Source organism: Solanum tuberosum, unplaced genomic scaffold, assembly GCF_000226075.1.
Source record: "Solanum tuberosum cultivar DM 1-3 516 R44 unplaced genomic scaffold, SolTub_3.0 scf00039, whole genome shotgun sequence".
Classification (NCBI taxonomy): domain Eukaryota; kingdom Viridiplantae; phylum Streptophyta; class Magnoliopsida; order Solanales; family Solanaceae; genus Solanum; species Solanum tuberosum.
This window is the reverse complement of record NW_006238968.1, coordinates 615,462-638,141: the sequence shown is the minus strand read 5'-3', so window position 1 is coordinate 638,141 and position 22,680 is coordinate 615,462. Positions and strand designations below refer to the sequence as shown.

General features: G+C 35.6%; 5 protein-coding genes across 5 annotated transcripts; all 5 read right to left on the bottom strand.

Annotated features, from left to right (window-relative positions):
- Window positions 1-3,185: 3,185 nt before the first annotated feature.
- On the bottom strand, window positions 3,186-7,624 carry LOC102584239 (putative disease resistance RPP13-like protein 1). Its single transcript, XM_015306932.1, has one exon. It carries the CDS (start codon window positions 7,544-7,546, stop codon window positions 3,380-3,382), a length of 4,167 nt encoding a protein of 1,388 aa, XP_015162418.1. The 5' UTR covers window positions 7,547-7,624; the 3' UTR covers window positions 3,186-3,379.
- A 1,428-nt stretch (window positions 7,625-9,052) lies between these two features.
- On the bottom strand, window positions 9,053-16,780 carry LOC102601228 (G-type lectin S-receptor-like serine/threonine-protein kinase SD1-29). The gene is made up of 15 exons (XM_015306886.1): window positions 16,709-16,780; window positions 16,510-16,632; window positions 15,807-16,018; window positions 15,513-15,723; window positions 14,886-15,123; window positions 14,625-14,775; window positions 14,249-14,546; window positions 14,015-14,089; window positions 11,474-12,793; window positions 11,271-11,381; window positions 10,441-10,634; window positions 10,155-10,365; window positions 9,845-10,082; window positions 9,592-9,742; window positions 9,053-9,521 (listed from the first exon to the last, which is right to left on the bottom strand). The coding sequence occupies exons 3-15, from the start codon at window positions 15,954-15,956 to the stop codon at window positions 9,219-9,221; spliced, it is 3,651 nt and encodes a 1,216-aa protein (XP_015162372.1). The 5' UTR covers window positions 15,957-16,018; window positions 16,510-16,632; window positions 16,709-16,780; the 3' UTR covers window positions 9,053-9,218.
- Window positions 16,781-16,850: 70 nt separating this feature from the next.
- On the bottom strand, window positions 16,851-18,213 carry LOC107059846 (G-type lectin S-receptor-like serine/threonine-protein kinase SD1-29). The gene has a single exon (XM_015306885.1). The coding sequence runs from the start codon at window positions 17,460-17,462 to the stop codon at window positions 16,851-16,853; it is 612 nt and encodes a 203-aa protein (XP_015162371.1). The 5' UTR covers window positions 17,463-18,213.
- Window positions 17,508-18,242, bottom strand: LOC107059845 (G-type lectin S-receptor-like serine/threonine-protein kinase At1g61550). The gene has a single exon (XM_015306884.1). It carries the CDS (start codon window positions 18,240-18,242, stop codon window positions 17,517-17,519), a length of 726 nt encoding a protein of 241 aa, XP_015162370.1. The 3' UTR covers window positions 17,508-17,516.
- A 968-nt stretch (window positions 18,243-19,210) lies between these two features.
- On the bottom strand, window positions 19,211-19,969 carry LOC107059844 (cysteine-rich receptor-like protein kinase 10). The gene is made up of 3 exons (XM_015306883.1): window positions 19,776-19,969; window positions 19,539-19,689; window positions 19,211-19,468 (listed from the first exon to the last, which is right to left on the bottom strand). The coding sequence occupies exons 1-3, from the start codon at window positions 19,967-19,969 to the stop codon at window positions 19,211-19,213; spliced, it is 603 nt and encodes a 200-aa protein (XP_015162369.1).
- Window positions 19,970-22,680: the final 2,711 nt, after the last annotated feature.

The window sequence follows — 22,680 nt, the reverse complement described above, 5'->3', positions numbered from 1 at the left end:
CATTCCATACATAAATTATAGATAAAATCAATGTTAAAAAATAGATAAAATTTTGGAGAAGGAACAAAAGTGCACCAATATTGCAAACATATTAATGCTCCATGTAAAAACTCAAGGATGGTTTTGAGTCTTAATCCAAAGATGAGGGACTATTTTGGGACTTTTCTCTATGCCATTAATGAAATTTCAAAATTAAATGAGTGAATTTCATGTGTTTGTTATATATTACGTTGGGACTCTACAGAGGCTATAAAAGATATAACGATAGCTAGCCAACTCTATTTTTAACGAGATTAAAGCAATATTCTAGAAAATAAAGATAGAAAAACCCAACGTATCATTGAACGAGAAGTTTAAAAATGAACATATTCTGAGAAGATAGTTAGTAGCATATATATTCTGCATTTTCTTTTCCTCTTTTTCTTCTCAATCCTATGATCTAATCCCCATTACTATTTCTAACACTTTAACCAAAGGTTAATTTAACTAATTTTGAAGTTAATTAAATTGAATACAATCAACTAAATATTTTAAATTTGAATTTAAACATTCAAAAATTATAACTTATGTTTTTTTTATAAAAAAAATATAATATAAAATATCAGTTAAAATTTACATAATTTAAATTTTAAAAAATAAAAAATATCAAATAAATCGAGGTAGGGTTGAGAGTAGTTGTTTGACATAAGTTTAGCTTAAAGTGGAGGGGACAAAAATATGTTTATCATTGACTATTTATTTAAATATAATATATATTGAGCATAGACTATATTATAAAAAGAGTCGAAAATTAAATTAGTGTGAGCAGACGTTGCTACTTTTGACAATAATATTTCACAATTAGATATTATATCTGCAGTGTTTTTTGATCAACTGAATTTGTTTGACATATTTGATGTTTTATTAATGAAAAAAAAGTCATTTGTTAATTATTTTAATTTTATTGAATTTACTCTCACTTTTGGCTAGTGAATTATCAAAGGGTAGTTTAGATAAATATTTTTATAATTAAAATTATAAAATTATTTTCTTCTTTTTTACCTACAATAACTTTAATAAAATGAACCAATAGAACTACGTTGTATAGGTACATACCTCAAACACCTTTTAAAGAAGTTCACGCAAATTTAATAGTTTTGTTTAAGACTTTGTATATATAAATTAAGAAAATTAGTAAATCTATGAAAAAAGGTTATTATGAACCTAATTTATTATTTTATATTAACTTGAGACCGTGATCAGAATTCATAAACTTCAAATCATGAATATGTTTGTCCAATTAGATTTTTTTTTTAGAAACACAAAATATTTTCATTTTAAGGGGTAGTGTTTCTTTTTTAGGAGTTTGATTCCAAGAACCAAGTCCACATTTTAGACTCTCATATTTGGTATGAATTATTTCACTTAATTTATCAAAAATTGTTTTCTTTTAGTGAGGTCATCAACTCATTATCCATTGATTTGGTGAGGTTTGTGTGGCCTTGTTTTTCAAAAGTCAGCCCAGTTTTTAACTAGACGTGCATTTTCAAAGTTAAGGTATTCATCAGACATATTCGTATCAAGTTGAAGTGTTCAACTATCAGTTCACGACAAAAGTTAAAATGTATATCTAGTCTTCTATCTTTTATATACAATGTATATTTTATGACGAAAGATTTCCTCCGAACCCCCTTCCACCCTTCTAGCTCCAACCCTGCCTACACAGCTAGCTATAGGGTTTCATGGTAGAAAACATAATAACTATTCCCTCTTTTTCATTTTGTTTGTCTTACTTTTCTATTTAGTCTGTTTAAAAAAGAATGTCTCTTTTGTTTTTTGACAACATACTCTTAATTTTAAATTTTCCATATAACATGTTTAAGACCACAAGATTCAAAATTCGTGCAAAATTAAAATATGACAAACAAATTGAAACGGAATGAGTAAAAGGGTACCTACCTCATAGACTTTCTTGAAAATTGAAGTGAGATACACATGAACATTTAATTCAAGAAGATTAATTGTAAAGTGACTAATGTCCTTGTCAATTTCTTTTGACTTCAACTAAATCTCTGCTGTCTAAAAATCTATTTAGTATCATGTCAATCAAAAGTCATTTTTTGAACAATACAGGTATTAATTCTTTCACACTGAATCACATTATTAATAGATACAGCAAAGACAAATCAACTTACAAAATGTTCATCTAAGACACCTCCAAAATTTATTTGTCACGTCAGTGTCAGATATCCATGAAACACAATGTGAACGAGTTGAGGTGTCTAGGATATGCATTCTCAAAGTTAGAGCGTTAATTAGTCGCTAGTTGAGACCAAGTTAAGGTGTTTATCTGCGTATTATGAAGCTTATTAGATGAATAGATTAGCTTACACAAGCTTGAAACTCATTACATAATTACTACTCATAGTATTTTGAGACTTCAGATATATATCGCGCTTCTGCTTCAGTTATCTCCCTTCTGCTATCGAAACAGTAACATCTGCTAAGCATAAGAACAACATCTGACATTGATGGCCTATACACCGCGTGGTCCTGGACACAAAGCAGGCCAATATGTATGCATCTCATCACCATTGCAGGGGAAAATGAGCGCGAAAGTGCTTTATACATTAAATCTAGTGTCTTATTCTGAGTCAAAAGATGTCATGCCTGGAATTTGTTTCAAAAGTGTAACATGAAAACAAGCAGATAACAAATTGAATTTGTTTCAAAACGTTTGAAGTCATGGGATACACATGCAAAGCACGTGTCCAGATACTAGTTTCTGTAAATGAGTTGCAATCCAGACAGAAAATGCCTGCAAAGATAGCCACATTGAAAACAATTTAAAGTCATCATGGCGATGATGATGAGGGAGAGGGCGATGGTGTGTTCATGATGAGATGGATGATAAACACAAAATGCAACTCAAGATATCTTCTATTTATGTGATTTAACTCAATATTGAGCTTAGAGAAAGACTAGTATAGCCAGCGGCAATTCCAAAATTTGAAGTTTATGAATATCTGGAATGACCTCAAGTAAATATACAATAATAATTCGGCTCACAGTCAAATATTTAGTAAATTTCATACCATATATATATAGGATCTAGACTAAAGCTATTAATTTTCCGTGAACCCACATACCATACTCTGGATCCCCCTCCAGTATACACCAAAACTGAACACAAAAATAAGGAAAGAACTCAAGCTGAACTTTGATTTCAGTAAACAAAAAACTGAATTTTCGAGCCCTATACAGAGGATAGGTTGGTTCACTTAAAGAGAATCTTTTCTATAATCAGGTCTGAATCATGTTGTACATGAGCAGGCTCCATAAGATCTAGTATAAGTGAACTAGATAAAACGGAACCAAATATCAGAATCCATCTTGTATCCTACATCACAGTGCAAGGGATATGATCAATCTTGGACAAGTCACACTTTTGTTCACTCAAGGGACATTCACTTATCTCAAGATAGGAAAGCATTGGTGGCATGTCTTCCTTTGGTAACGAAAGAAGCTTTCGACAATCTTTGACCTTGAGATTTTCGAGTGAAGTGAGATTTTGCAGCCAGGGAGAAAGAGATTCAAGATTGGATAACTGAACTATATTGAGTGTTTCTAGAGTTGATGGAAGCAACCATTGAGGAAAATAAGAAAGATTTGAACTGATCCCATGAATTGTCAGCCTTCTAAGAGAGGCAAGCCTGTGCAATCCCCATTCAGACATTGGCATAAGATTCTTACAATCTTTGACATCCAAAGACACAAGGCTAGTGGGAAAACCACCCTCCGTGAAAGATGTGATTAGTGGACAATTCGATAGCTGAAGTTCTTGAAGAGATGTAAGATTCTGCATCCACTTTGGAAGGAATGTCAGATTCTCACAGTCGATGATTAGTACTTTTGTAAGGTTTTGTGGAAGGCCTTCTAGAGGAAAGCATTTGATACCATGGCAACCATCAACTTCAAAATAACTAAGATTCAACAGCTTGTTCAAGCCATGAGGTAAGTGCTTCAGACTTGTACAATTCCCAACTCGTAAAGATTCAAGAAGCATTGTTGAGGTTCTGATATCAGGTAATGCCTCGAGATTGAAGCAGTTCCAAACTGTGAGTGTTTTCAAAGTGTCTGGCAGTTGGCCTCCCGGGAACGATGATATAGAAGAACAATCGAAAATCTCCAATACTTGGAGAGAGGTATTGCTGATGTGCATCATCCCTTCAGGCAGAAACTCCAGATTCGGGCATTTCTCGATTTTCAGCTGCTGACATGTGGTTGGAAGCAACTCACTACCTCTTGGAAAAGAAGCTAGCATTAAACACCCGTTGATGGACAAATACTTGAGAGATGAGATACTGTTCATCATAGCTTCAGGTAAAGACTCCAAACTGCATCCTTGAATGGCAAGGGCTTTTAAGTTAGAAGGAAATATCTTCCTTGCAAAAGATTCCAGCCTTGGACAATTTGTGATTATAACTACTTCAAGGGATGTTAAAGTATGAAGTAACGATGGTAACTTCTGCAGATTATGACAGTTCTCCAGTTCTACATACTCCAATCTGCGAGGCAGATTCTGCCCTTCCTCGAAAAGGGACACCAGTAAGTCACAATGCCTAATTACCAGATGCCGAAGAGATGCTAGGAAACATTCAGGTACATATTCATTTGAAAGATTAGACAGTTGTAATGAAGTGAGTTTTGTCACCTCATGCATGCTGCTAATCAACCTAACATGACAACTCCTTAGTTCCAACTCATTTAGCTGTGGAAGTCGCGGAAGAGAAGAATCCAACTGCTTACACTCACAAATCACAAGCTTTACTAGGCAAGGAAGGACGTCAGGTAATTCTCCCCGCAGTTTAGGACACTCCTCCAAGTGAAGCTCCAAGAGATTACAGAATGCTTTTCTATCTCCATCATAACCAAGTAACCAATCTTCCCATTCCAACATATCCGTAAAGGATAGAGTCTCTAAAGATGCAAAAGGGGTCAATATGGTTGAAGTATAGCCGAAAAACTCATCACCGATGCTTTTTATCTTACTTAGTCCTTTAACCATGAGATTTTTGAGTGAAGGAAGCTGACCAAGTGATGGTAGGAATCGACAGCCTTTGCAATTGATTAAACTCAAAGAAACCAGCTTGTGGAATGAAGGATTCGCTGTCCAAGTAGGGAGTTTTGTACCACTATATCCCTTGATGGTAACCTTCTCTATATTTTGATGGGGTCTTAACAGCTCAAGAACATCAGTTTCCATTCTAGCCTTCTCTGGGTCCTCAAAACTATCACTCCATTGAAGCAATAACTCGCGAAGGTGCTTCTTAGTGATCAAACTAGCTCCGTGCGCATCCCAAATGTTATCCACATTTTCCAAATTCAGTATTGAAAGTGAACCCTCAAGGTGCAACAAGTTACCCAATGCACCTATACCAGAACCTTTACTTTTTTGATCGAATGTACCACCGGTATTAGTATCTACTGTGAACTCTGGTAATGTCCTATTACTAGAAACATTACTACCCACAACAAACTCTGGTAATGTCCTGAGGCACACCAATTTGTCCAGACCAAGCGAGATCTTTTGTAAACCACTTCCGCTAACATCAAGGTAGCGAAGATTGAGCAGTTTCCCCATGTCAGCAGGCAACTCAATGAGATAATAACAGTTGCATAGTAGCAACGTTTGTAGATTGTAAAGATCACTGATTGACTGAGGAAGGTATTTAATTTCTGTGTAGGAAAAATTGAGGAAGCGAAGATGTTTCAAGAATCCAATGGATTCCGGAATCTCAGTGACACAATAATAGCTCAGAGATAACACCCGAAGGCAGCTTAGCTTAGGCAAAATATCAGACAGTACCTTCTTTGTTAAATAGCAAAATTCAGCTCCTTCTGATGATGCTAAAGGTAAGAATGTGCGTAAACGCTTCATTTCACTAAGCATTTCAAATTTTCTGAAGACATCGTATTTACTACGAATGCATGAGAAATAGCGAGCCTTCTCGCAATTCTCATAAAATCTGCATTTCCAATTTTCCTCCAGCTGAATACATGTTCTCCTGGAAACACTAAGTGCCAAATCATGTACTAGATCATGCATCACAAAGAGAGATCTATTTTGCGAGGATTCTTGGAAAAAACACCTAGATTGCAGTTCAGTAAAATTTCCATTTCCCACTTCCTCCATAGTTATCTGCGCCATTGGCTGCACGAACCCTTCTGCCATCCACAGCAAGACTAGATCTTTCTTGTTGAACTCATACCCTTTCGGGAATATTGAACAGTATGCAAAGCATCTCCTTAAATTTGGCGGAAGATGATGGTAGCTCAATCTTAAAGATGGTAGAACAGAATATTTCTTGGAAGGCAAATCCCATAAATTGCTATTCAAGACTTCAGTCCAATAAGTAATGTCCAATTTCAAAGACAACATACCTCCTAGAGTCTTGATAGCTAAAGGCAAGCCTTTACACCTCTTCACGATCTCTTCTCCAATTTCTTTCAGTCTCGGATTCATGTCCATGCCTCGAACACCAAAAGCATGATGCAAGAACAAAGACCAACAATCATCATGTGACATTTCCTGCAAACGGTAAGGTGCAAGCATTCCAGTGATTGATGCAACTCCTTCATTTCGTGTTGTCACGATTATTTTACTTCTTTTATCTCCCTCGAAGAAAGGGATTAAAAGCTCATTCCAGTCATCACAGCTCTCACTCCATACATCATCCAAAACAATCAAAATTCTCTTTTTGCTGAACATATTCTTCAGACCATTCTGAATAATTTCCAAACTATTCGTGTCGAAGGGTTTTGCAGTAGCAGATTCAAGCAGTGACTTGGTTATACTTGTTACACTGAAATCATCAGACACCCAAGCCCACGCTTTTACGTCAAACTCCTCACAAATTCTCTTGTCATTATAGACAATCTGAGCAAGAGTAGTCTTCCCAATCCCTCCCATACCAATAAGAGGAATAACACAAAATGGAGCAACTCTATTTGTATCATCACAATCTGAAACCAATAACTCGATTAGTTCCTCTTTTTCAGTATACCTTCCATAAACATGTGATCCAAGTAACAAAGGAGTACTTGGAGTACCTCTGTACATCTTTCCATAACAACACTTTTTGTTACTTTCTAAACCAAGAACATCTTTTTGTTTTGCAATATATTCTAGTCTAGTTATAAGCTCTTCTATTCTTGATTTCATACTGATAAAGTTCCAACTATTACGCACCTGCTGAGAAAATTTCTGAGAATCTGTCTCTAGTTTGCATCTCAAGGCTTCAGTAGCTAGTTCATCAAGAGTATCCTCAGCTTCAAAGACAGCATCTCTGAGCATATCGATCCAAGTTTCGACTGCTGGATTGAGGTACTGTTTCTCTTCTGCATCATCAAGAACAGCTGTATTGATGAAGTAAGAAATCTTAAGTTTGTCAAGTAACAATTCATTAACATTCCATACTTTAAGTATGTTTAATATATCCCCTGAAGCTAATTTGTCAAAAAGAACCTGCAGAGCTGGAGATAACACTGCCTCCCACCAAACCATGGTTACCTTTATCAGATTGAAATTAGAGAAAGCTAAAACACTGTGTAAAGAGAAAATTTTGAAACTGCTAGTGTTCAGAAAGGGTATTGAATGAACTTTGTTATCCAGCAAAGACTTTTATTAGTAGTTGGTGAGTCAACTTTACACTGGACTAAGTGAAAGAGACATACTAGCTGCCAACATTTATGTGTCACTGGTTCGGAGTTTTAGAAAGAAACTACTTTCTTCGTCCCATATTATATGTCACATTTTTTATTTGTATTTGCATTAAGAAATAAGATAATTTTACTTTTATGCTTTTATTTAATGTTTACTTATGATAACTTTGTAATAAATGATGAAATGTTAGATTTCAAAAATATAAATGCATTTGGATGACTATATAAATTTTAGAGTTTATTTTTGGAGCCAAAATTTTTCACCAATTGATCCAAAAAAATTAAAAATCAAGTTTTTCCCACCTCAATTTTCCTATATATTTTGTGTAAAATGTTTTTTTATATTTTTATATATAAATTCTTAAAACAAACATGACATCATAAAATATTCAAATTTCATTACTTCAAATTGATTTAAATTTTCCTTTGAACTTTTTGAAATGTCATCTTCCTTGATAAAATTTGTTGAAGCTTCAACTTTCAAGATTATTTTTTTCATCTTTTATTTTTAATTTATTTGTTGTTATTTTTTTTTAAAATCAGATTATATAGAATAAGTAGTTAATTAATGAATGAAGTACTCTCCCAATAAAATTAATTACTTGTAGATTTCCTAGGTTAGTCAAAGCAAATACATTTTCAAGATTAATTAATTAATCTATCAAGGGTATAATGGGCAAAAAATGGTAATTTATGCATAAATTTTATAAAATGACATATATTGTGGTCCAGCTATTTTTAGAAAGGGGAGACATATAATATGGGACGGAGGGAGTAGTAAAACATGTGATCGAAAACGAAGTCATAGGAATTTTAAAGTAAAATTGTTTCTAAATAAGGAAGTATGACATTATTTTTGGGACAGATAAAAAAAAAAAGGATGACACATAAATTGGGACAAAGGAATATTAACTATCCTCCCTCCCCTGGTAAGTACTGTATATTTTCACATTGCAATAACAATGTTTCTCCAGTTTTCCTTCAATTATGCACTTGTAGGTCTGGGCAGAGCTCGATTCGACCCCATTTTAGCTCGGCTCCCCTCAGATGATACCTGGGCCGAACTCAACCCCTAAAGCTAAGATTGCCCAAATTCATATAGGCAGACCGTCAATCCATTCTCCAACCAATGTGGGACTATAAACTCACTCTAACAAAGATGATGAATGAGTCTGATGCTTGTTTTATGGCATTTTTAACAAATAAGACCAAAGTCTTCTGGAAAAATGATTAGGTATTCAAAACATGGTAACTTTGTAAGGTTCATTTTCTGACAAAAATCATCAGAAATTCATTATCAAACCAAACAAGACAAAGAATGAGTTACAACAAATCCAAACAAGAGGTTCATCAAGCACCATAAAAAATGTCGTTTCATATATTCCATAAAGAGAATGAGCTAACTACATATTCAGACACTAAGAATCAGCTTTATTATCTGTACACATTATTATACAGATTCGGTAAGTAAAGTTATTGCATCAGTTTTCACATGATCAGCAACATTAAATTGATTATCGGCCTTCGGCCACAGAGACAGTAATATCATTAACAGACTGAGCTTTACTGATTTGCGATTGAGTATCAGAATTCAACCATCTTTGAAATATAAATGTAGGTTGCTTAGATAGAGGCAGATCTGTCTCACTACTTAGCATAAGAACAACAGACGGCATTGATGGCCTATCAACAGCATGATCCTGGACACAAAGAAGGCCAATATGTATGCATCTCAGCACTGTTGCAGAGGCATCTGAGTCCGAAATTGATTTATCCATTAAGTCTAATTCTTTGCTTTCGGTCTGTAGCTTCCATGCCTGAAATCATTTATACTATAAGTTTGTGTGAATAACTAGTGGCAAGAGATCCTGCTGATTTTGCACTTACATAACTGAGAAGGTTCAGATGATTTTCATGGTCATAAAATCCGTTGTTTTTCTTTCCACTGACAATCTCTAGTATCAATACTCCAAAGCTGTAGACATCAGATTTCTCAGAAAATAGTCCTCCCATTGCATACTCTGGTGACATATAACCGCTGCAAGAACGTGTTGGTATTTTCTATTATGATGAACTTGTTTGACGAAAGAAAATGCAGGAACTTTGAAAATATTTTGTTAGAATGAGTAGAGGTACTTACAATGTTCCTGCTATCCGGTTAGTGTTTGCTAGCTCTTGAGTTACTTGAAAAGTTCTAGCCAATCCAAAATCTGAAATTTTTGGATTCATTTCATCATCCAAGAGAACATTGCTTGCCTTCAGATCTCGGTGAATGACTCTTAAACAAGAATCACGGTGAAGGTAAAGAAGCCCTCGAGCAATGCCTTGAATCATGTTGAAACGTTTCATCCAGGGAAGCTGATAACTCTTTTTTGAATCTGACAGTATCATTTACCATTGTTAATGTCACTATGTTTGTATGATGCACACCTATGATTGGAACCACTTACCGAACAACAAAGTATCTAAGCTTCCATTAGCCATATACTCATAAACTAGTAACTTCTCTTGCCCGTGAACGCAATAGGCCAATACTCGGACGAGATTCCTGTGCTGCAGTTTGGTGATTAGCAAGATTTCATTCTTGAACTCTTCAATTCCTTGTCCAGAGTGACTAGATAATCTTTTGACAGCTACCAATTGTCCATCTTCTAGTTTTCCCTGTATGATTTGCAATAGTTTTCACATTAGCAGTGTTAGTTTTTGTTTGTGAATCACTTCAGAGACTGAAATTACCTTATAAACAGGACCGAATCCTCCAGCTCCAATCTTATTCATTTCTCTAAAGTTGTCAGTTGCAATTGCCAATTTAGCAAAGTCGAGAAGAGTTGGCAATTGTTGCTCTTCCAACAAATTGTCTGTAGATGTATCCTCTGAATTCTGAGACCTAACAGCTGGAGTGAGGTCATTAACCCTATTTCTTCTATTTACTGATATAGTCCAAAATATCAAGATGAAAAAGTCTCCGGTTAGCAAAACAATAACCAGTCAAAGCCGCAGATATAAGAGAGGGTTGCTCAAGTGTTAAGCACCGCATCCAACCTTGAAGTTATGGATTTGCGTCACCAAGAGAGCAAAATGGAGAGCTCTTAGGGGAGGGTACAAAAAAAAGGTCAAAGCCACCGAAGAAATCCAGAACGTGCAAATCAAGTAAAAGTGCATGATCTTGTGAATTTTAAGCTTTAATTCTGAGTTTCGTGCATGAATCATAGAGATCAAACAATTTGTGAAGATATGTTAGATCAAAGAGTTGTAGAGATAGAAAGGTTAAAATAAGTGATTTGACAGAAAGTCTGAAAAACTATACAGAAGCCAGCCTAAACATTTTCACTTTTTTTGAAATGATTCTAACACAAAAGGACAATATCCACCTTTGAGTGAGTTTATAACATTAGGAACACGTGATTTCAAAGTTAAATGACAAACCAACATCAAAGAAGAAAAGAAAGGGAAAATACGTTTTAGTTAATACCAATATAACTAATTTCATGGTGAAGCTTGAGACTACTGATCTACATAATTACTATGGTCTGTGATAGAATTCTGAAATCAGGAATATAGTTTACCTCTTTGATTTGCTTTCCACCGGTAGAAAATGAATCCGAAAATGGCCAATATGAGAATGCTTGAAACGGTTGTGCAAACGATGATAAGTTTAGTGTTCCTTGTATCTTCATCTAAAGCAATGTTATGTCACAATTCAAATCCAAAAGAAAGGTCAACAGAAATCAGCTTTAATCTTCTAAACATAATGGTAAGAACTGAATACCTAGTTCAGAATAAGCAAGACGAAGAAACAAATCCACACCATCATATGGAAACTGCTGAACATCCATAAGTTCTGAAGTCCAAACCATGCACTTAATTCCATCTGGATATGCATAGGCTACACAGGAACAGTTATTGAGGCACCACTCCTTGCAGATCTGAGCCTCATAGTCATAAAAATATGTGTAGTGATCTGGCAGTTTCATCTCTCTCAGCTGCAAGAAGTTGTCACTTTCGGACCCCTCTGTAGCATTGCCACTTGCACTGATTTCACATAGAAGTTTAGTTCGCCTCACACAGCCACCAGTCCAATTTCCTCTGATCCATTCATCAGTTGACTTTGGTACAAATCCTCTCATGCAATCACAGACTGGAGACTTACCCATGTCACAAACACTGTAAGGACCACAAGTTCCATAAACATCACATGGATTCGCTGGTGCCTCCCAAAAGACATGCCATGCATTCAGGTCTTCTAGCCATTCCATCATATTCAATAGCCCTGATGGTTCTAGGACCATGATTATAATATCAGAAACGTTGAAATTATTGAAACTGAAGAAGGCAGATTCCTGTTGCTTGTTTACTACTACATTTATATCACTTGCATACCCCTTTTCGTCATCAGGTATGCCTAAGAAGTTCCCTCCATCCCATGGGCCACCTCTCCAGTAAGGCCTCGAGTAATTATTCCAAGTGAAGACTTGAGGTGGCATTTCTACCGAAAGTCCACTAGTAAACTTTCCAGGCGATGGATCATTTTCAGCCTGCCAGGACGATAAAACAAGTTTTACCCCAGACCTGGTGTTGTATCCAATATTCATTCCTGATAACAAGGTATCACAAGGATAGTTAAAACTATCCCATAAAGATGATCCCGAGATATCGTCTTTAAGAATGAATTCCCCTTTGTCTGTAAGTACAGAAGATGTCTTATTAGACTGAACAGAGATATTTGTTGACCAAATGATATTTTGATTGCCATCCATAATTATGAGGTTCCCATCACCTCCAATCTTCAAGATTGCACCAGAATCAGAAGCTTGGAGTGGATCTTCTCTATTTGCTACCCATACAATCCTCTGACCTGGAATATTCTTGAACCACATACCAAGATATAGACTCCTCGAGCTACGTGGACTGAAGAAGCCCAGCTCAAATATTTTTCCAGCAGAGACAAGTGTCTGATTTAGTGACAGTTGTTGGGATTGTGTTAAGGTATCACTTTCAGCAGAGACTTGCGTTAAAAGCATCCTTCCGAGCATCAGAAACAGAAAAAAATCCCATCTTGGCCATGCCATTTTCTTTCCTTTTTTGGTTCATTCCAGGCCTGAGATGCTCTAGAAATTCAAACAATTAGGCTTTCTACAAGCATCCCTCTGAATCCTTTGACAAATCTATAGTGGGAAATTGTTTAAGATTTCTGTTAAAAAATAAACCAAGTATTTTGACTTTGTCCTTGTTTCAGTTGTCACAGAACCTCCCATTTATTGTTTACTACATAATTGTCTATTCAAGATCCATCAAAGAAAATGACATTTTATCCCTTTGACTTCAAACTCTATAGTATATATTATCTAAATCTATTGTAGCTTTGATAAGATAAAAAGTAAATACTTCTCATTCTCACAGTAAGAACCAAACCAACACAACATATTACAGTAACAGGTAACCAATAAGTTCGCTCGCAGAGCATAAAGAAAGGAAAATGCATTTCCAGTTGTAACAATCAAAAGGATTTTATGGTAGAGCCCGAAAACCGGTATGCATGACTACTATGGTCAGCGATAGAAATCTGGAAATCAGGAGAATAGTTTACAGAACTATGTTATGTTATAATACAGAAAGGTGGCAGCATAATACAATTTTAATCATTTCAGCATAATAGCGAGAACTGAACTTACCTAGTTCAGAATAAGCAAGATGAAGAAAAAAATCCACACCATGATTCAGAAACTCTTGAACATCAAAGGCATGTCATCATGTTTGCAAAGCTAATTTAAGAGATTACTTGAATTGTCAAATTTGTACAACCTGTCTCTTTCAAGGGTATACTTAGACAAAAACTCAAAGGAAGACTTGAAAAAAATAATTGGTGATAGAAACCAGGAAGAAAAAAAGTCATTTATAATATTCAGATAAGAGCTTAGACCAAGAACAGTATAACCTGTACCGAGTGTGCCAATATAAACAAACATCAAACTATGGCAAGGAAGAAAACACAGATTACAGACAAGGAAAGAACTCAAACTGAACTTTGATTTCAATAACAAAACTAAATTTTACAACTGATCCAATATGGTCATTTAACAAGGAATCTTCCTCTAACTATGGCAATTAAGTACATGTAAAACTTCACAAGCTACAAGTATTTTAAGTCCCACATTCCCAAGAGCTATATCTTCACAATTCAATCACTGTCATTGTGTTTTTCAATGTTAGGCCTATGTAATCCACACTATAATTAATTTTTTTGAAACTGGTAAGATGTAATCCACACTATAGTTTAGTGGTCTCCTTATATGACATTGGGAAATCCTACCCGCATAAGATGTCTTTGATGGTAGAGTTTGGCCAATAGCCATATCTTCCCAAGTGGCTTCTGCAAGTTGGCAGCCTGTTGCACAAGAACATGTACTGGAGGAAATTTCCTTTATTATTAAATGCAGTAAAGACTTAGAGTAAGTAAACAAAGAAATGATCAGATGATATAGTAGCTTAGACAAGCTGTGCACACATATTAAAACGGTACATGCAACATCTTCAATTGGTTATCGTCCTTCTGCAACAGAGACAGTAATATCATTAACAGACTGAGTTTTGCTGATTTGCGATTGGGTATTAGAATTCAACCATCTTTGAAATATAAATGTAGGTTGCTTTGGTTGAGGAAGATCCATCTCACTACTTAGCATAAGAACGATAGACGGCATTGATGGCCTATCAGCAGCATGATCCTGGACACAAAGCAGGCCAATATGTAAGCATCTCAGCACTGTTGCAGAGGAATCTGAGTCCAAAACTGATTTATCCATTAAGTCTAATCCGTTGCTTTCAGTCCGTAGCTTCCACGCCTGAAATCATTTTGAAATGAATACTCTAAGTTTGTGTGAATAACTTGTGGCAAGAGATCCTGCTGATTTTGCACTTACATAACTGAGAAGGTTGAGATGCCTTTCGTGGTCATAAAATCCGCTGTTTCTCTTTCCACTGACAATCTCTAGTAGCAATACGCCAAAGCTGTAGACATCAGATTTCTCAGAAAATAGTCCTCCCATTGCATACTCTGGTGACATATAACCGCTGCAGAACGTGTTGGTATTTTCTATTATGATGAACTTGTTTGACGAAAGAAATGCAGGAACATAGAAAAAATATTCTGTTATGAGAAGTAGAGCTGTAGAGCTATTTACAATGTTCCCGCTATCCTGTTAGTGTTTGCTAGCTCTTGAGTCACTTGAAAAATTCTGGCCAATCCAAAATCTGAAATTTTTGGATTCATATCATCGTCCAAGAGAACATTGCTTGCCTTCAGATCTCTGTGAATGACCCTTAAACAAGAATCACGGTGAAGGTAAAGAAGGCCACGAGCAATGCCTTGAATCATGTTGAAACGTTTTGTCCAGGGAAGCTGATGACTCTTTTTTGAATCTGACAATGTCATTTATAGCATTGGAAATGGTTAAATACTTGAAGAACAAAGAGATTTACCATTGTTAAATGGCAAATGACACTATGTTTGTGTGATGCACGCCTTTGAAGGAACCAGAATGTTAAACACCAAATTCTCGGAACACTAAGCCACTGGTCAGTGTCTTTACTGTGCTTCTTTTTTCTGAAGTATTTGTCCGATATCTTAGAGAAGAATCGCATAAGCTCCTAACCAAAGGCACAATAATTTATAGTTCTGAAACATGTCATAATTTCCATTTCCACAATATGACATGAAGGATCACTAACTATAAAAATTCAAGGATAAGAAGTAAAATATGCTGATCAAACCATATGCCATAACAGAAATTATAATTGGAACCACTTACCAAACAACAAAGTATCTAAGCTTTTGTTAGCCATGTACTCATAAACTAGTAACTTCTCTTTCCCGTGAACGCAATAGGCCAATACTCTGACGAGATTCCTGTGCTGCAGTTTGGAGATTAGCAAGACTTCATTCTTGAACTCTTCAATTCCTTGTCCAGAGTGACTAGATAGTCTTTTGATAGCTATCACTTGTCCATCTTCCAGTTTTCCCTGTATGATATCCGTTATGACGGCTTTAGTTTTCACATAAGCAGCAGTTATTTGTGTGTAAACACTCAGCAGACTGGTATTACCTTGTAAACGGGACCAAATCCTCCTGCTCCAATCTTATTTACTTCACTGAAGTTATCAGTTGCAATAGCCAGTTTAGCAAAGTCAAGAAGTGGTAGATCTGATGAATCTTTTGGCAATGCTTGCTCCTCCCACAAATTGTCTGTAGACATTTCGCTTGAATTCTGACACGTATCAGCCGGAATGTGGTCCGCAATCCTATTTCTTCTATTTCCTGATTTTTTTTCCGGATCCACATGAGTAGACATAAAAGTTTACAATGAAAACTGGTAATGTCAAAGAAGACATCCAGAATGTTTTACTTGTGTAAAACTGCATGATCTTGCCAATTCCTAGCTTTATTACTTGAAATTCATCCTTGAATCATATACTATTTTCGATTTGAATAGATATATCAGACTAAAGAATCGTACAGATAGAAATGTTGCATTTTGGAATTACTTATTAAAAGAATTATTAATACTTCACGCAAAGATACATACAGAAACCTAACATGATTTTAACAGAAAACTTGATAGGAATGGAGAGAGATGTGAACAAGTCACACCATGTTTTGAAATACAAACTCACTTCATAGAAGAAAAGCAAGGAAAAAGGCATTTCCAGTTATACCAATCAAAAGAATATTATGGTGAAGCTCGACAAAACTAGTGTACATAATTAATATGTTGGCTATAAAATATTGATATCAAGAGCATAGTTTACCTATTTGATTTGTTTTCCACCTGCAGAAGATGTATCCGAAGATGCCCAATATGAGAATGCTTGAAACGGTTGTGAAGCCGATGAAAAGTTTTTTCTTCCTTTTATCTTCATCTAAACTATGATCTGTTATAATGCAGAAAGGTAACAACATAAAACAATTTTTTAATCCTCTAAGCATAATGATGAGAATTGAATTTACCTAGTTCAGAATAAGCAAGACGAAGAAACAAATCCACACCATCATATGGAAACTGCTGAACATCAACAAGTTCTGAAGTCCAAACCATACAGTTAATTCTATCTGGATATGCATATGCTGCACAGGAACAGTTAGAAGGCTTTTACCTTATTTCAGGTGGGTTAGTGCGTATCTGTTCGGGCGGAGGCGGACAATGAAAAGACAGAAAGGAGCGAATGATGCCAACCAACTCGACAAAGACATTCAGATATGAAAAAGATAAAGAAAGACGTGTTAAGCTTGTGTTTTCCCAGCCGACTCGCACACGACCGTCTTTTTTTTTCGATTGAAGAGTCGGACTCCCTGGAAAAATAGCATCTCGTAAGTTATTCAGGCACCACTCTTTGCAGCTCTGAGCATCATAGACATAAAAATATGTGTAGTGATCTGGCAGTTTCATCTCTGTCAGCTGCAAGAAGTTGTCACTTTCGGATCCCTTTGTAGCATTGCCACTTGTACTGATTTCACATAGAAGTTTAGTTCGCCTCACACAGCCACCAGTCCAATTTCCTCTGATCCATTCATCAGTTGACGTTGGTACAAATCCTCTCAAGCAATCACAGAATGGAGACTTACCCATGTCACAAACACTGTAAGGACCACAAGTTCCATAAACATCACATGGATTACCTGGTGCCTCCCACGTGACTTGCCATGCATTCAGTTCTTCTACCCATACAATCGTCTGCAATAGTCCTGATGGTTTTAGGACCATGATTATAACATCAGAATCGTTGAAATCATTGAAACTGAGAAAGGCAGATTCCTGTTACTTGTTTACTATTACATTTATATTACTTGCATACCCCTTGTCAACAGCAGGTATGCCTATGAAGTTCGCTCCGTCCCATGGTCCACCTCTCCAGTAAGGCTTCGAGTAATTAGTCCAAGTGAAGCCTTGAAGTGGCATCTCCACCGATAGTCCAGCAGTAAACTTTCCAGGAGATGGATCATTTTCAGCCTGCCAGGACGATAAAACAAGTTTTACCCCAGAACTGGTGTTGTATCCAATATTCATTCCTGATAACAAAGTATCACAAGGATAGTTAAAACTATCCCATAAAAATGATCCCGTGACATTGTCTTTAAGAATGAATTCCCCTTTGTCTGTAAGTACAGCAGTTGTCTTATTAGACTGAACAGAGATATTTGTTGACCAAATGATATTTTGATTGCCATCCATAATTATGAGGTTCCCATCACCTCCAATCTTCAAGATTGCAGCTGAGTCAGAAGCTGGGAGTGGGTTTTCTCTATTTGCTACCCATACAATCCTCTGACGAGGAATATTCTTGAACCAAATTCCGAGATATAGACTCCTCGAGCTACGTGGACTGAAGAAGCCCAGCTCAAATATTTTTCCAGCAGAGACAAGTGTCTGATTTAGTGACAGTTGTTGGGATTGAGTTAAGATATCACTTGCAGCAGAGACTTGCGCTAAAAACATCCTTCTGAGCATCAGAAACAGAAAAAATCCCCATCTTGGCCATGCCATTTTCTTTCCATTTTTGTTCATTCCCAGCCTGAGCTACTCTAGAAATTCAAACAATTAAAACTTTCCAAAAGTATCCCTCTGAACAACCCTTTTGGGATTTCACTCCCTTTATTTTTATTCAGGAGGATGAATACTTTGACAAATTCTATTGTGGGAAATAGTTTAGTATTTCTGTTTAACAGTATACCAACTAGTTTTTTGACATTGTCGTTGTTTCAGCTGTCACAGAACCTCCCATCGATTGTTTACTTCGTTATTGTCTATTTAAGATACATCAATGAAAAGGACATTTTCCTAGACTTCACTCTCTACTATATTATTTGTAGATAAATGGAAAGTACTTTTCCTTTTCAGAGTAAACACCAAAACAACACAACATGTTACAGTAACCAATAAGTTCGCTTTCAAAGCGTAAATTAGGAGATTAAAAACTATCCAGGTAGGATAATTCTGAACTAAATAAGCACACATCTAGTATGTGTCTCAATTAGAAAAGCATAGTTGTATTTAAATATCAAAGTCAACCAATTTGTTTATCTACTCATCCAGTCACAAAGTAGAAAGCACATCATTGTGTTGTCATTGCTGATCACTCCATTTAATCCTTCAAGGTATTACTTGGAGCCTCAAATGTTCTTCCAACCCATATCTTTTCAAGGAGATTTGACTAAAAATTTAGGTTGATTGCAGTGTACACCATCATATTTGCTTGGAAACTTTGATGTGAGGAAAAGTTTACCTTTGTTTAAGTAAAATATAAGACCCGGGAAGGAGCGTTGTGAAACAAGAAACCAAGATCAGGCAGAACATAGAGTTGAAGAGTTTACCACTGCTTTTAACTTTACCAGATATAACAGTAAAACAACAACTACGCCTCAATCCCAAACAAGTTGCGGTCAGCTATATGAATCATATGAATCTTCATTTCTCTATTTAAGCTCAACACATGTCGTATCATCAACACTTCTCTATTTACTGCTTTGTGATTGGGCATCATAATTCAACCACCTTTTAAATATAAATTTAGGTTGCTTTGGTTGAGGCAGATCCATCTCACTACTTAGCATAAGAACTACAGATGACATTAATGGCCTATCCACTGCATGGTCCTGGACACAGAGAAGGCCAATATGTATGCATTTCAACACTGTTGCAGAGGAACGTGAATCCGATATTGATTTATCCATCAAGTCTAGTCCTTCGCTTTTAGTCCATAGCTTCCATGCCTAAGATTGTTTTAAAATTAAAAATGTAAAAAAATAAGTGGATACCCTTGCATAATGATTTTGCACTTACATAACTCAGAAGATTGAAATGCCTATCATTGTCATAAAATCCGCTGTTTTTCCAACCACTGACAATCTCCAGTAGCAACACGCCGAAGCTGTAGACATCAGATTTCTCAGAGAACAGTCCACCCATTGCATACTCAGGCGACATGTAGCCGCTGCAACGTATTTGTATAAGAATGAGTCAGACTTGCTACTTTGAAATCAAAGAAAATATTTTGCTTGCAAAAGTAGAGGTATTTACAATGTTCCCACTATCCGATGAGTGTTTGCTAGCTCTTGAGTCACTTGAAAGGTTCTGGCCAAGCCAAAATCTGAGATTTTCGGATTCATATCACCATCCAAGAGAACATTGCTTGCCTTCAGATCCCTGTGAATGACCCTTAAACAAGAATCACTGTGAAGGTAAAGAAGCCCTCTAGCAATGCCATGAATCATCATGTAGAAATCATGTTTTGGCCAAGGAAGCTGATGACTTTTTTTTGGATCTAACAGCACATCAAAGATAGTTATACAATCGAAGAAAACAATGAAGCTTCTCAGCATAATATATATACACATTGGTTTTTAAGTATTAAATGTTACTTAAAGTGAATTGTGTTGATCAAGCAATACGCCATTGCAGAGACTATAGTTGGAACCACTTACCGAATAACAAAGTGTCTGTTAGCCATGTACTCATAAACCAGTAACTTCTCTTTCCCATGAACGCAATAGGCCAAGATTCTGACGAGATTCCTTTGGAGATCAGCAAGAGTTCATTCTTGAACTCTGCAATTCCTTGTCCATATAATCGTTTGACAGCTATCACTTGTCCATCTTCTAGTTTTCCCTGTATCATAGCAAGAGTTTTCGCATTAGCAGCGTTATTTTCTGTGTGTGAATCACTTCAGAGACTGGCATTACCTTGTAAACTGGGCCAAATCCTCCTGCTCCATTGACGTTATCAGTTGCAACTGCCAATTTAGAAAAGTCAAGAAGGTGTAGTTCTCATGAATCATTTAGCAATGCTTGTTCTTGTTCATCCCACAAATAGTATGAAGATTCACTTCCTATTGTCAATGATAATCACACATATATGTATACATTAAGAGAACACTTGCAAAGTTAAGGTGTCTTTTTTAAAATTCGGGACAACCTATGAGTCCTGGCTTGGCTAAGTTTGGGGGTCAAGGGAGTCAGTTGACTAATTTTTGCCGAATTTGTGAATTAACACACATGAAAAATGCTTAAAATCTTGAATTCTTATTTCGTGATATATATAGGGAAAAAAAAAAAGACACAATATTAATGAATATGCAAAGAGAACCGGTCACCAGACTTCTAAGGACTGGTTTTGCCAAGTTTGGGAGTCAACACAGAAAATCAATGGATTAACACACACGAAAATTGTTTAGAATCTTAAATTCCTATTTCATGATATCAAAATGCTGGAAAGAAAAACATTCGTTAGTGAAAATGCAATGAGTACTGATCACAAAAACTATGAGGACCGGCTTGGATAAGTTTGGTGGCCAACCGAGTCAGTTAACTAATTTTAAGAAAATCAGTGGATAAATAATACACATCAAAACCCTTAAAATTTTAAATTTCTATTTCATGACACTGAAACGCTAAAAGAGACACCAATAATAAAAATGCAACGAGTATTGGTAACCAAACCGAGCCTAGCCAACTTTGGGGACAAGCAGAGTTGGTCTCCTAATATCTACACTAGTCCTTAAAATCTTAAATTCCTATTTTGTGACACCGAAAAACTGAAAAAAGAAATGTCATTAATGATAATATAGCAAGTACTTTTATATGTCACATTTTTACTTTACACTCAGGGGCGGACCCACGTATTGTCCAGGGGGTTCACCCGAACCCCCTCGATAAAAAATTACACTGTATATATAAGGTAAATTTTTTGGATTTATGTGGATATATATATTTTGAACCCCCTCAATGACAAGGTGAAGGAGATAGCCCAGCGGCAGCTCCCTTCAATATTAAGCCTGACGTCCAGGGATCGAATCCTTGGGTTAGCGGTTTTTTTTTTAGTTTTTTACTTTCAGTTTTTTTTTTTTTTAGTTCCAGTTCCGATTTTCATGTTTTTTTTAAATAAAAAGTGCTAAAATGTGGTGTTAAACCCAAAAAATTCAAGGGTCCCATACTCCCATTCCTAAAAGCTAATAACTTTTTCACTTTCCAAATCCCTAAATCACTTTCTTGTTCTTCCTCAACACTCTAAACTCAAATATTAAAATCATCTCCCATAATATTCTATTGTTGATTTGACATATTTTAAAGGGCTAACTTTTTGTTTCACTGTAATCACTTATGTTAGTTTCGGATTTCTTGTAACGAAACTAACTTTTTGTGCCTATAAACTATATACTACTACTTCCTTGAAAAAAAAATTGTTGGCTTAATTACACGTTTATACTTTTATTTTTCGAACCTTCTGAACGAAAATCCTGGGTCCGCCACTGTTTGCACTTGCATTAAGAAATGACCCTTCTACCCTTATTTAATTTTTTTGGAACTCAAGTTTTCAATCAATTAATATGAATTAATTTATTTTTGATTAATTAATTTAACCAATGAACATGAATTATTTACTTAGTTTTTCTAAGTTGGTCAAATGTATATTTTCAAGGCTAATAATTCACAAGGGTAAAAAAGGAACAATATGGTAATTTATGCATTGATTTTATGAAATGACAAGTATTGTGGACTAACTATTTATAAAAAAGAATAACATTGAGGGACTCGGGTTAGCCAATAGAGTCGGACAAATAAGTTAGTAAACTAACATACTCAAAAAAACGCTTAAAATCTAGTAAAATCTTGCTTATATATATGTTGTGCACCACACTTATAATCAATATTTCTCCCATGACTTGTTCAATTGGAAACATGTAAGTTGTCCAAAATACTTCATAAAACATTATTTGATCTTCCTTTCAATTATATATCAAAGTCCAATATATGGTTTAAAAAATACTTTTTCTTAGAATGTTAACCTTTTGACTTCGTAATTATAAGTTTCCTGGTGGTTGGCAATATAAGAAGCGGAAGAAATGTCTTAATATCCATTTAATATGATCAATCATGACAAAGAAAATTCATCTAAAAAGGAATATATATATATATATATATATATA